The sequence below is a fragment of the Schistocerca nitens genome, chromosome 9 (assembly GCF_023898315.1).
Source record: "Schistocerca nitens isolate TAMUIC-IGC-003100 chromosome 9, iqSchNite1.1, whole genome shotgun sequence".
Taxonomy (NCBI): Eukaryota; Metazoa; Arthropoda; class Insecta; order Orthoptera; family Acrididae; genus Schistocerca; species Schistocerca nitens.
This window is the reverse complement of record NC_064622.1, coordinates 284,689,205-284,703,802: the sequence shown is the minus strand read 5'-3', so window position 1 is coordinate 284,703,802 and position 14,598 is coordinate 284,689,205. Positions and strand designations below refer to the sequence as shown.

At 45.6% G+C, this 14,598-nt stretch overlaps 1 protein-coding gene across 3 annotated transcripts in view; it reads right to left on the bottom strand.

Moving 5' to 3' along the window:
- Positions 1-2,628: 2,628 nt before the first annotated feature.
- The window catches only part of LOC126203847 (hydroxyproline dehydrogenase-like), a 176,674-nt gene continuing 164,704 nt past the window's right edge, over positions 2,629-14,598 (bottom strand). For all 3 annotated transcript variants that reach the window (XM_049938222.1, XM_049938221.1, XM_049938223.1), the window contains 2 exons: positions 12,802-12,995; positions 2,629-2,874 (listed from right to left, as the gene is read on the bottom strand). In XM_049938222.1, coding sequence (XP_049794179.1) covers positions 2,696-2,874; positions 12,802-12,995 — 373 coding nt within the window. In that variant the 3' untranslated portion in view covers positions 2,629-2,695. The remainder of the gene's footprint in view (positions 2,875-12,801; positions 12,996-14,598) is intronic.

Below are 14,598 nucleotides of genomic sequence, written 5' to 3'. Positions count from 1 at the left end.
TGATGATGATGATGTTTGGTTTGTGAGCGCTGAACTGCGCGGTCATCAGTGCCCATACAGTCTCAATTTTTTCACAGTCCAATTTTTGACACAATCCAATCTATCCACTGTCACGAATGATGATGATTATGAAATGGTGAGGACGACACAAAAACCCTGTCCCCGAGGAAAGGAAATCCCCAACCCGGCTGGGAATCGAACCCTGGACCCCGTAATCCAGATGCAGCAACGCTAGCCACCAGACCACGAGCTGCGGACTGTAACTGCAGTGATCACAAATACGATTCGAATCTGCAAAGACCTTGGCAGTATGAGCCCACTTATCAATATAACATTGCACCCCTCTAGCCTGAATTCATGCGCTGATTCGGTTGGGAAGGGTTTCAAAGCTGTTGTATTCCCTCCAAAGGCAAGGCCCTTGATATCCTGGATACAGGCGCCTGGACAGAGTCCCCATCCGAGCTGGTCTCACAAATGTTCAATCGGGGACAGATCTGAGGATCTTGCTGTCCGAAGAGGTACCTCACCGTCAAGCAGACAGTTTATAGAGACACGTGGCTTGCGTCGATGAGCATTGTCTTGTTGAAAAAAAAGCATGACAGTACTGTTGCATGAGAGATAACACACGAGGACGCAGGATGTCCGTGACGTATCACTATGCCATGAGATTTCCCTGAATCACTACCTCCTGTGTCCGCCCCGATAGCTGAGTGGTCAGAATGACGGAAGGCCGTCCTATGGGCCCGGGTTCGATTCCCGGCTGGGACGGGGATTTTCTTCGCTCAGGGTCTGGATGTTGTGCTGTCTGCATCATCATTTCATCCCCATCTGGCGCGCAGGTCACCGAATGTGGCGTCGAATGTAATAAGACCTGCAGCAAGGCTGCCAGACCTGCCCCGCAAAGGGCCTCACGGCCAATGACGCCAAAAACTCATATCCATTTTCCACTACCAGCTGTGATCTCAAGTCATACCCGATGGCTTCCCACACAGGACTCAACTCATGGGCTAACACAGCTGTGCATTTCCACATTAGAAGAATGCGACCTCCCTCCAGATGGCCTCTCTCCAGGTCACCATCATACTCGTTGAAGATGATCATCTGGGTTAGAGGTGAATCTTGTCTGATCGCTGAACACAAAGTGGCGCCATTCATCACCATATCATGCTCCCTGTCACGGCTTCACTCCAGACGCAGCCGTTTGTGTTGTGTTAACTACAGGCTACGTGTGGGAGAGCAGTGCCCTAGTCCGTCGGCTACTAGTCTCTGACCAATGTTGCAGGCTGTCCATTACTTGGCTCTGACGGCAAGTGCAAATGTGAAGTGGTTACATAAGCTTGATGAACGATACGGCAATCCTTCATTGTGATGGTCAGACGTGGACGACAAGAAATTTGAGGTCGAATAGGACTCGCTTTAATGTCGGCTGACGATTCCCAGACGGTCAAACTAGTTCTGTTTCTCCCGTGAAAGTGGTTTTTATTCTCAGTTTTAAGGTTTTTAATCTCACTCTGGTGTTGGGGCAGGGCGGTGAGGGTTGGGGTGTCTCCCACTGTGTTTGGGGATTCCCGACTCCCCTCCCTGGCCAAGATCCTCTTTTCTTTCCCTTTTACTCTGTTTTTATCGCTTTTTATAATTAGTTAGTCTCCTTTTCCCATAAGCACTTCTACATTCTAGCGGTTGCACCCTTTTAAATAGCAGGTGGTCTTGCCTCTACTGCTTCAGAGGTGGGATATTTCCTGCCTCTAGCATAGCCTTGGGGTTGCTCTGTTGCTGACTTTGTTTTTACCATTGACGACATGATTGTACTTTTACGTTTTTTTAGCCTTTTCCCTTTTATCGTTCTGACTTTTCTGAGATTTCAAACTGTCTGAATGGACCACATTTGAAACAAGGGACTGATGACCTTGCTGTCTGGTCCCTTCAACCCCAACCAACCAACTAACCAATCGATTACGCCTCACCTTATGTCCCCAAGCAGCCCAACATCGGGCGACTGTCACACCTGAATGCCCCAGAAATCTGGAAATTGCACGGATCTAGCAGCTGGCTAAATGGACACAAAATGAGAGCCCTCTCAAACTACTCTGTCCTGTACTGATAACACTGTCTCACAAGAGCACGAGCCACCTCTGTCTCCTTCACAGTGACCAGTGAACGTCTGACATTGTTAATATCACTTTTATACCTCAGCAGCCTGGGTAACAACACTAAACCGAGCGAGGTGGCGCAGTGGTTAGCACACTGGACTCGCATTCGGGAGGACGACGGTTCACCCCCGCGTCCGACCATCCTGATTTAGGTTTTCCGTGATTTCCCTAAATCGCTCCAGGCAAATGCCGGGATGGTTCCTTTGAAAGGGCACGGCCGACTTCCTTCCCCATCCTTCCCTAATCCAATGAGATCTATGTCCTCAGTGTTTCGTCTCTTCCCCCAGACAACCCAACCCAACCTCCTATCCCTATCAGTTAACAACACTAAACTCTTACAGCACTACCACACCCTGGTGGACGTTCTGATCATTAACATACCCGCCTATGGTCTGAAAGCGTACGAAATCACATTGGCATCCGACTGGGTGGTTCACTTTTCTTGTCAGGCAGTGTACTTTCATTACGATTGCAAGTATTTATTCACATGTTTGACAGACAATGGAGACCAAGGTGCGAGATGCGGCGGCGACGCTTCGCTGCGGTCAGCGCGTGGCGCCAGCAGGTCGGAGTCGGCGTCGCAGCTCCCTCTGCAGCAGCTGGCGCTCGTGGCGGGCGCCGGCCAGCACGGATCGGTTCTCCGCCAGGCGGCGAGCCAGGTAGGGCAGCGCCTGCCCCAGGCCGCCCACGGGGACCGACTTGTACACCGTGTAGCCCGCAGCGGCTGCGAACACACCGCACCGCCTTCATTCGGTTTTGTTCCTGCCACCGACCTCCGTAAGTCGAAGTAAGAAACATTTCCAAAAGGAGTGTAACTCATACTGGGTGGTTATCATTTAAGTACAGCTATTCACCAAATTCCAGTCCCGGCTGTAGTTATAGAATGACAGCAAAATTTGGTAGATATGCTAATGCGTAAATGCGGAACTGATTTATGATGTGAAAAAAATTAGTTCCAATTTTGGCCACCAGGTGCCAATGTGGCGCTGTGAGTGCAACAAATATCTAGAGAAAAGTTTCCAAATGTAATGGATCAGGAACAGGACGTGAATAGCATCAAATAAATACGAGGGTAATCCCAAAAGTAAGGTCTCCTATTTTTTTTTATAAGTACAGAAATATGTTTGTGTGGCAGTTAGTCACACTGTTATGAAGAGTGCTTCACGCGCTGTGTGTAAACATGCGCACGCCGCGCTGAGGCACTCAGTCTTGGCTTGGCAGCCGTTGTGAATGGAGATTCTGTTGGATGTTACCGCCAAGTGCGAATTGCGCGCAGTTATTCGGTTTTTGAACGCAAAGGGCACTGCGCCGATTGAAATCTATCGCCAATTGTATGGTGAGTCGTGCATGGATGTCAAAAATGTTCGTAGGTGGTGTAGAGAGTTTGCAACTGGTCGAACCGAAATTCACGACGAACAGAGGAGCCAGAGACCGTCAGTTTCTGAGGAGACGGTGGTGAAGGTTGAGCAAAGCACGCGTGAAGATCGGCGGATCACCCTGGATGATCTCTGCACCGTTGGTTCCTGAGGTTTCCCGAAGCACCGCTCACAGAATTTTAACGGAAACATTGAACTACCGGAAGGTGTGCGCAAGATGAGTGCCACGCATGCTGACTGAGGACCGCATGTGGCAACGAGTTGATGCTTCCCGCGCATTTCTTCGCCGCCTTGCAACCGAACAGGACAACTTTCTGGACTCAATTGTCACGGGTGACGAAACCTGGACATACCACTTCACACCAAACATGGGAGCCTCCCCATCGCACCCCCCTCAGGTTTAGTTATAAGTTGGCACAGTGGATAGGCCTTGAAAAACTGAACACAAATCAATCGAGAAAACAGGAAGAAGTTGTGTGGAACTATGAAAAAAATAAGGAAAATATACAAACTGAGTAGTCCACGCGCAAGATAGGCAACATCAAGGAGGATATGAGCTCAGGAGCGCCGTGGTCCCCTGGTTAGCGTGAGCAGCTGCGAAACGAAAGGTCCGTGGTTCAAGTCTACCCTCGAGTGAAGAGTTTAATTTTTTATTTTCAGACAATTACTATCTGTCCGTCCGTCCGTCCGATGCGAGGTAACTGCGCCGTAGTATGGGGACGCTACACCTAAACAAACATCGAAACACACGTCAGTCGACTACAGCACACGGAAGAGAGAGTATTCCTGCTAACGAGGCTCCTTGGCTGGCAGTTGACTGTTCGCTACTTTGGACGAGAGTGCATTAAATACGTGAGATGTATTCCGTGGGCAATATGAATCCAGCAAATATAGCTCGCGACTTCAATAACAAAACACAGACTCTAAACTTATTACAGTGAAAAGAGACGTCAATGAACGAACGGACAGATCAAAACTTTGCGAAAATAAAGAAAGTAAACTTTTCACTCGAGGGAAAACATGAAACAACGACCTCTCATTCCGCAGCTGCTCACGCTAACCACGGGACCACGGCGCTCCTGAGCTCATACCCTCCTTGATGTTGCCTATCTTGCGCGTGGACTACTCAGTTTGTATATTTTCCTTATTTTTTTTCATAGTTCCACAAAACTTCTTCCTGTTTTCTCGATTGATCTGTGTTCCGTTTTTCAAGGCCTCTCCAATGTGCCAACTTACAACTAAATCTGAGGGGGGTGCGATGGGGAGGTTCCCTTGTAAGACCAAGCAACAATCACGCCAGTGGCGGCATCCTTCTTCACCAAAGCAGCGGAAATTCAAACAAAAACAGTTTGCCAGTAAAGCCATGACGACCGTTCTTTGGGATCGGAAAGAGGTATTGTTAGTCGATTTTTTGCCCACTGGGACTACAATTAACGCTGACAGATACTGTGAGACTCTGAAAAAACTCAAAGGCAATTCAGAACCGGAGAAGAGGAATGTTGAGCAAGGGCGTACACATTCTCCATGACAACGCTCTCCCAAACATCGCTCGGCAAACTGTTGCTCTCCTGCAACAGTTTCAGTGGAACATAATCACCCACCCACCCTACAGTCCTGACTTGGCGCCCAGTGACTATCACCTGTTCCCTAGGTTAAAAGAACATTTGGCCAGAAAGCGATTCAGCTCCGATGACGAGGTGAAAGAAGAGGTCCATGACTTTCTGAAGAGCATGGCGTGGAGCTGGTATGACATACATACAAAAACTGTCACAGCGTCTACAAAAATGAATCGACAGAAATGGTGATTATGTTGAAAAATAGCCAAATGTTCAAGCTGTAAAGTGATGTAAACCATTGTAGAAATAAACAGGTCAATGTATTTATTAAAAAAATATAGGAGACCTTACTTTTGGAATTATCCTCGTTGTATTCCTAACTGCCACTTACAGGGTTTCTTCAACATGAGCACCGGAGATGTCGATGAGATGCCGCAACCGTAAAACGACGTGATCAACAGTTGCTCGCAGCGATTCCATTGGAATGTAAGCAAGGTGTTCCTGCATACTAGCCTTCAGACGAGGTAGAGACTGAACGCGTCCACGGTAAACACATTCTTTTAGAAATTCTCAGAGCCAAAAATCACATGGATTCAGGTCATGTGGTCTTGCAGGTCATGCATCTGGCAAAAGCTCTGGAGGTAACGCGTTCGTGAAATGTTGCATCATGCAGATCTTTCGTTGGGCGAATGACAAGAACTATTACCGCATCGTGAATGAAAACAGTGCTTTTCAAACGCAGGAATCATGTGCTGTACAAGTTGGTCTTGATAACATGAAGACGTCGTGGTGCACCTGACAGGCCCTCTGGGTGTATTCTGTTAAAGAGGAATGGACAGACAGTAAAGGAGCTTGTGAATCACATACAGCTAGTGAAAGTGCTCCTCGTGCACAACACCCAGTTTAACAGGACCCCAAATTCGGCAATTCTGTGTATTCCCTGCACTCAGCAGTGTAAAATGTGCCACCTCACTCCATGGAATATTACCTACTCAAATGTCATCAACTTCGATTCGTACCAGAAAAGAAGAGCAAATTCAGAATGTTGCTGCTCATCGTGAGGTTTCAGTTGCTGCACCGTTTTGATCTGGTACGGGTACCGGTGTAATATAGACCGCAAAACTTTGCTTACTGTTGACGGTGGGGCGTACAGTTCTCGCGACACTGCACTGCCACTACCACTACATGGGGCACTTTCTGTGTGGTCAGTTACAGCAACAAAAACCTCGTTAATAACTTCTACCAGGATAGGACGCCTTCCACTTCCACTTGCCACATCAAACTGACCTTTTTTTTTAATTTCGTTATCATCTTCTTTAAACCATTTAAAGAGATAATACCTGTCCTCAGACCTTCCAGTCGGCGATACACTCCCAATAGAGCACTGTAATTGCTGCAGTTCACATAAAACAGTTTCACAAACAGTGCACGGTCTCTCTTCTAGGCAGCGATACTGTTCAATCACGTTATGGCTTTAAAATGACAGCGTGGATGTCATACCGTCATGCTACGTACAGCGCCAGATTTGCACATGATGGCCTAAACTGGAACTAATTTTTTTCCAACATGAACAGGTTTCGCATTAACATATTATCAAATCTACCAAGTTTCGTTGCCGTACGATAATTACAGCCCACAGTGGACCTCTGTAAGTAGTTGCATTTCAGTTGTAACTACCCAGTACCACACCAACGCTTATTAACGAGAACAAGACCTTCTGAGAATATCCAAAGAAACTAGTGACTGGATTGTTGTTGGTATGGAGGCAGACGTATTTATGATGATTTAAACTCAACTGAGGTCACTTTTAATGAGGTGTCAAAGTGCATAAAGTCATTTAGCTTGGGTCTTAAGGGTGTGCTTGTCTCAGTTTCTGACTTTAAGGTCAAATTAATCGTAAGAGGCGGTTGTGTACTATATGGGACGAGATAGCCTTTCCAGGAGTCTCCAAAAAGGGAGCGCGTTCTCTTTGGTGTACCTACGAATTAAAATACGTAAGTACTGTTCACTAGCTGGTGTGTTGATCGCAGGTGACAGTTAACAAGTAGGTCTTCACTGGTCTGTGACTCAAAATGGGGGGTCAGTGTACTCCAGTACATCGCGTTGACAAATCATCTTTGTCGTTAAGTGACAATGCGAGCACAACCTATGCTTGAAATGACACTTCATGACATTTTGACAGACTGAACTGCGTACACAAGCTGTATGATCCCTTTACCACCATTACACAGGGCGCAGACTAAGATCTGGTGATCAGGAACTATTCTACAACCCCTATAGTCTCCTTTATTGGTGAATACTTACCTCCATCTGGATTAGAGTTGCAGTTCGAGCACCATTACATTATTATTCATTGCTGGACATTATAACAGCAACTTCACCACAAGAAGGGCAAATGACAAATTTGCAAGCGTACTACATGGTTGGATATGCATATAATTTGCATTTCAAAACAGCCGCACAAAGTAGGTAGGCGTAACATAACTTTCATCCTGTGCAAGAGAAGATGTTCTGCATCTACTTCCTTGTTGAGAAATCACATTTCAGTAGTGTATATGTGTGTGAGAGAGATAGATGCACAGAGAGAGGAGAGGGAGAGGAGAGAAAGAGAGAGAATCATGTAAGATGGACAAACATTTGTCAGCATGCGTCGGAATTCGGCAGCAGCAGGATCGTGGCCTATTAAGGCTGTAGTTTATTGTCTCGTGATATTGCTGCTCATTTGATCAGGACCCGACGACTGGATAACAAATATGGAAACTGTGGGTTAAGGAGGGTCATAGTCAACGTCATACCGGATCTCAAGGACTGACATACTGTTTGCCCGGCCGTTCAGGACTGTACAGCCATGTTGCTTATCTTGTTTCAAGAAAAGTGCATGTTTGCAGCGGCACAATTATCCACACGGACTATGCCACCTCTGGAACACAATGGACAGTCAGCACGATGACTATCCTTTGATGCGGCGGTAATTACACGCACTGACAGTTGTACATCCAACGGCAACAGTGGACACAAGAGTGGCACCGCGTCCTAATTCCAGACGAATCTCGGTTCTGCATGTAGCATCACGTTGGACATGTTCGTGTGTGGAGTATCCGATGTGGAGTATCCGACCAGAACGCACGTTTCTAGGTTGAATTCATCATCATATAGGTCCAACATCAAGCCTGATGGTATGGGGGTTCCGCTGAATACACAACAGGATCACTTCTGGTTCGCATAGCCAGTGACATGGAAAGCTAGCTTTACATTTCAGACGTGTTAAGGCCGACGGTTGTGCCACTTCGTCAAGCTCTCCGTGACTTTATCTCTCAACATGGCGACGCAAAACTACAGCTTCTTCATACTGTCCTAACCTACCTCGATGCAGGGGGTGTTCAGCCGTTGCCCTGACCAGCAGGTTCTCCAGACCTCTCAGCTGATGAAAGGTGATCATGGGTTGCGACATACTGCCACGCCACCACTCGCCCACCACTGTGACTGATGATCTCTGGGATAGCTTTGTTGTAGCGTGGAATGTCGTCCCCATATCTGTGATCCAACTTCAGTTCAACTCGACAGCCCACTGGGTTCGAGTCATTGTTGCTGCTAGAAAGGGCTGCTCAGCGTACTAAATTTCGCACCCTTTACATCCAAACATCACTGAAACGCTGATCGTCCATTCTTTCTACTATACTGAATAGGCACAATAGCTACGAGCGTAAATTTTCGTAACTCGCTGTACTCCGCAATGTTGCCATTTATTGGCCAACAGTGTAGTTTTGTCGTGCGAACAGACAGTGGCGATTCATGTTTATTATTGACAACTACTCTAAATAAGCTCAGAAAGAGGAGAGGAGAGTAACACCGTTTGCAAGCTGCTGGAAAAATGTACTCTTAGAAGAGGACCGCGCATACTCATCACCGCTTTCGTCCAAATTTATGGTATATGCAGGGCTTGACCTGAAGTGAATGTGGCAATGACAAGTGGGACTTCCAGGCGCCCGAGAGTTTAGGAAAAAGATAGCATTTACGGCACGGATCGTGCGAGGGATGAGCCATTTATCTCAGCGTGGTTTCCAGGCAGCGATTGATGCAGCGGAAAGAGTAGAGAACGGTAAAGCTAAGATCGCAGGTTCGAGTTACCGTGGTGAAACCAATTTTCCTTTTATATTTTACGTTACTTACACTGTCAATAAACCGAAATATTGCTCAGTATATTGCATTAATTAATATTTTCATAAAATCCTTGAAAACGAAATGGTTCAAGTGGCTCTGAGCACTATGGGACTTAACATCTGAGGTCATCAGTCCCCTAGAACTTAGAACTACTTAAACCTAACTAACCTAAGGACATCACACACATCCATGCCCGAGGCGGGATTCAAACCTGCCCCCGTAGCAGTCGCGCGGTTCCGGAGTGAAGCGCCTAGAACCGTTCGGCCACCGCGGCCTGCTGTTCGGCTACATGGAGACTATCTGCAGCCATTCATGAACGTCATGTTCCAAAACAACGATGGCACATCTGCAATTTACAAGCTAAATTGTAGCAAAGCTAGACCGTGAGGTAGGCCATTGTTGAAAGTCTTCTGGACACTTGTGGTGTTGCCTATAATTACCTGAAACGATCTGTCACTCAGCATACTGTTAAGAAATTGCGCTATTCTTCTGGAGGGTAATGCACGGAGCAAGGCATACGAAAATGTGTCATGGCATATAAATTTCCAGGAACAGATCGTAATGCAGTGAAGAAAACTGTGTCTGTAAAATAATTTTTCTCATTATGCAGTTTATGTTTTAACAAATGCTAGGGTGAAAGTCGTAGTAAAAATGGGAAAAGCAATAATTTTCTCGGCGCCTTGCACACATTATAAAAGTCAAATTTATACAGATATCTGGTTGTTTTGAAGTTTCAATAGGGAAAAAACTGTTTACATTCATAAAACTTTCTCCCTCATCGTACAGTCTGGCAGAGGGCAGCTTCTGATGTAAATGGAATGTAGTTTGATGCAGTCTTCTCGGGATGTGATTTCTTTTTCTCTCTTGCTCAAATAAAAGCAGTTTTGAGTATTTTCGAATAATTCTTTACATAACCATAACAACTGACCTTTCGGGGTTCCTCTAGTGAAATGAATTTGAGGGGAATCACTTTTCATCTCGAAAAATTTCATCGTATAATTGTGGATTTGTGTATCCTCCCCACGAGTTAGTTAAGAGGAAATTTGTTCGTAGGACTTTATCACATCAGTCAAAAATTGTGTTGTATAACACTTGTGAGTTTTCCAGATTTTGGTGGAACAAAGACGACATTCCCATACTTTGCCGCGAACACATCCACCGGTTTTTGAATCTTCAGTCCAAAAGAGTGGGTGCTCTCTTGTATGCATAACGTAGACCGTTGGTAATAATTTTGTAGAAAGGGTTGTAAGTAGGCTGTTTAGGTTTTTATGTTGGTAGCGCGATGCAGTACTCTGTATTAAAATCGCCGACTGTGCTGTGTGCAGTTTGTGGCTGGTTTGGGTTGTTTGGGCGAAGAGACCAAACAGCGAGGTCATCGGTCTCATCGGATTAGAGAAGGATGGGGAAGGAAGTCGGCCGTGCCCTTTCAGAGGAACCATCCCGGCACTGTGGCTGGTTGGACTCGTTGTTGGAAGTTATTCGCCAGTGGAGTGTTGGGCAGTTGGATGTGAACAGCCCTTATAGCGTTGGGCAGTTGGAGGTGAACCGCCAGCAGTGGTGGATGTGGGGAGACAGATGCCACAGTTCTGAGATGTTAATATGAGCGGACGATCTGGACGTGTGTCCGTCAGAAAAAGGAAATTTGTTAAACTGGATGTCACGAATTTATATATATATATATTATGACTTTTGAACACTATTAAGGTAAATACATTGTTTGTTCTCTATCAAAATTTCTCATTTGCTAACTTTGCCTGTCAGTGGTTACTGCCTTCAGTAGTTAGAATCTTTTATTTAGCTGGCAGTATTGGCGCTCGCTCTATTGCAGTAGTTCGAGTATCAAAGATTTTTGTGAGGTAAGTGATTCATGAAGGGCATAGGTTATTGTTGATCAGGGCTATTCTCTTGTAGGGATTGTTGCGCTAAAATATTGTGTGTCAGTTTAGAAATGATCAGAATAAGTAAAGAGAAAACAGTCTCAGTACGTTCAGCTTCACTCTGGAGTCTGAAAATCAAGTAACGTAGAAGTTTTACCAGCACAGTCATTATTTACATTAAAATGGGGAAGTTTCAGGGTTTACTTTGTTCATATCCCGTCGTTTCACGAGAACTTCTTTTGCCCCTCGGTGGTACAGGGCTCGGTTATAAGCCGATTGTTACTGGCAACCTGGGAATGATACAACCAAAATACTTTATTATAAGTGAGTATAAAATGGTTTTTCTATTGACTTCAGTTAATGAAACTTCTCGATTTACCTGTTTGATCTAAACTAAACTCCATCTGAACAGGTCACGGAAGGCCCAGTGGTACCTTCGACCACCTTGTCATCCTCAGCCTATAAGCGTCACTGGATGCGGATATCGACGGGCACGTGGTCAGCACACCGCTCTCCAGACCGGTGTCTGCTTCAGTCAGCTCCTCAGATGGCCTCACAAGGGCCGTGTGCACCCCGCTTGGCAACAGCGCTCAGTAGACCAGGACGGTCTCCTATCCAGATGCTTCCCTAGCACGCCAGCGCTTAACTTCGGTGATCTGACGGGAACTGGTGTTACCACTACGGCAAGGCCGTTGGCTTTACCTGTCTGCTAGGACATTTTAAATACAGTCCCTTCTTGAAAAGTTATTTGCAGAATCCTTGAGTGCGCTATAAGTACAATCCTTTCTTGGGAATATACTTGCAACCCCATATATTTCTTTGCCTTTCCTTTTTGTGATTTTTATGAGACTATTAATAAATACAATATAGTGAGCATTATTTCAGTTTATTTGCAGTAAAATAACGTAAACAATGAAAACAAAAATTGGATGTTACAGAGGGACTCGAACCTACGACAGCCGGCCGCTGTGGTCGAGCGGTTCTAGGCGCTTCAGTCCGGAACAGCGCTGTTGCTACGGTCGCAGGTTCGAATCCTGCCTCGGGCTTGGATGTGTGTGATGTGCATAGGTTAGTTAGGTTTAAGTAGTTCTAACTCTAGGGGACTGATGACATCAGATGTTTAGTTCCATAGTGCTGAGAGTCATTTGAACCATTTTGAACGTACGACCCTCGAATTAGCGTTCCCTACTTCTCTCGCTGCGCCAGCCGCTGGCTGGGACCTACGTTAACGTAAATGGGTCATCTTTCGCCCGGCCCGCGTCAAAAATCCTATTTTTTTTCTAGACGCTTGGCTATCTGGCAGTCGTACTTCTTTCATCTCAGGCCAAGCCCTGCACGTAATATAAATTTGGGCAAATCGGTGATGAGTAGGCACGGTCTGCTTGTTAGTCACTCTTTAGGTTAAAAAAAAAAATGGCTCTGAGCACTATGAGACTTAACATCTATGGTCACCAGCCCCCTAGAACTTAGAACTACTTAAACCTAACTAACCAAAGGACATCACACAACACCCAGTCATCACGAAGCAGAGAAAATCCCTGACCCCGCCGGGAATCGAACCCGGGCCCGGGAAGTGAGGACGCTACCGCACGACCACGAGCTGCGGACCACTCTTTAGGAATTAGCTTCGAGGGGATAAGTGTGCTGTGGCGAAAAAGCACGATGGATGGAGTGGATTTACCCAGTGGTATGGATATCTGCTCGGCCATCCCGTAGATCTGAGCGAACGCTATGTCGTCCTGGTCAGGTCGCACTCCGAGCTGCCCCAGCTTCTCCACGGCGTGGTGGATGGCGCTCTCGTTGTGGGTCCCAACCACGAGAAAGCTGGGTCTCTTCCGGTTCTCAACAACGTAGTCCAGGGCCTGATCCAGCACTCTGTGAACATACAGGACGAGATCGTTCTGCACCAACACACCAAAACTCAAGAAAGAAAAATACCAGGAAAAAATATGCAGGAATCGCTGTCTGTTCAAAATTACTTTATTCTGAAGTCAGTTACGGCGGAATTACACTGGTGTGCAAACCTGAAGGCCACACTTGCGTTTTTTGAAGCTGGACGCTCAGCGTGTAAAGAAGCAGCTTCAAAAGTCGCCTGGTAGTGGCCACATTCGGCCGTGTATGTAGCTTCTTTCAGCGCAACGCGTCCTGGCGACCAAAGACTTGAATGTGGCCATATATGGCTCAGCAGCGTTTCATATCTGCCTGGGTGACATCACGGCACTGAGAAATGAATGTATTAAGTAAACAATCCGCAACAATAATATGTGCAGCATTGTTACTGAATCGACGGAGACGACGTAGACAAAAAAGACGTTTTTGGACTCATCCAATAATCGAGGACAGATCAGAGAGGGGGAACATTCAATCTGCTACACAATAAACTTAAAGAAAACCCTGAAAATTTTTTTGAGTACTTCAGGATGTCTATTAAGTCGTACGAAACGGTGCTGTCTAATGTGTCGAATGCTGTTACTGGAAGAAACACTCGACTACGTGATTGTGTAAGGGCTGAAGAATAACTATCAATTACTCTGAGGTAAGTGAAGTTTTATTACTTATTGTATTATTTTTTTACAATGAATAAAAGGACAGGACTGAATCTTCTGATTTTTCCTCAAATTCATTGTAGGTGTGCTGCTTGTGGACTGAGATGATTGCTCGTCACTTTCAGATGAAATTCTGGACGCCTGTGCATGTGTGTAGGACTGAACCAATTGTAAATATTTTAATTGAAAATCTGTCTTGTCAGCTGGGCTAAAGTTCTTAATAAGGGGCACTTGCGAAAGTAAGAACATTTCATCTGGATCATTAGTTCTAGGTTCCTTTGTATGTGATTGTTGCAAACTCGTTTCCAAAACGCCCAACAACTTTTTTTCAAATTCGTCCTGTTTTCGTTTCATCGGAAATGGACTTTCTTTCTCACTTTGCTCTGTGCGAGCAGGGGGAGAGGCTTTGGATGTAGTATGTTGTATTTCAGGTGTCGTGTTTGCTTCTTGTTGTGCAGCGTTGCTGTCAGCGTCTTGTGTACTTTCTGTTAGATCGACAGCCATATTCCCAGATGTCCTGTGGTAAAAAGAGAAAACTGTAATTGTCCACAGTACAATTTTATAATCTGTGCCCACGCATGGCTTAGTCCGGAACTTAAAAATGCATGAACATTATAAATATTGAATACTCACTCTCTTTCTACACATAAAGATTGGAGAAATGACAACAGTTTGTGATAAATGTAATGTTTCCTGGATTTTGATGAATCTCCACCTTTGCCGTCGTGCATTATCACATTTTTGTAGCAGCAATCCTTGATGCTCTTCCACTTTTTTTGCACAACCCTCCCTAAAAAAAACTTGTTATAAATATTGGTTCTACTTTTAATCCATTATCAATGTTTCATTATAGGTGTCGCGCAACTGGCAGTTCTATCAGATCTCTACAATTCCAGTTTCTACTTGGACGTTCAAGAATTTCAAAGATTATT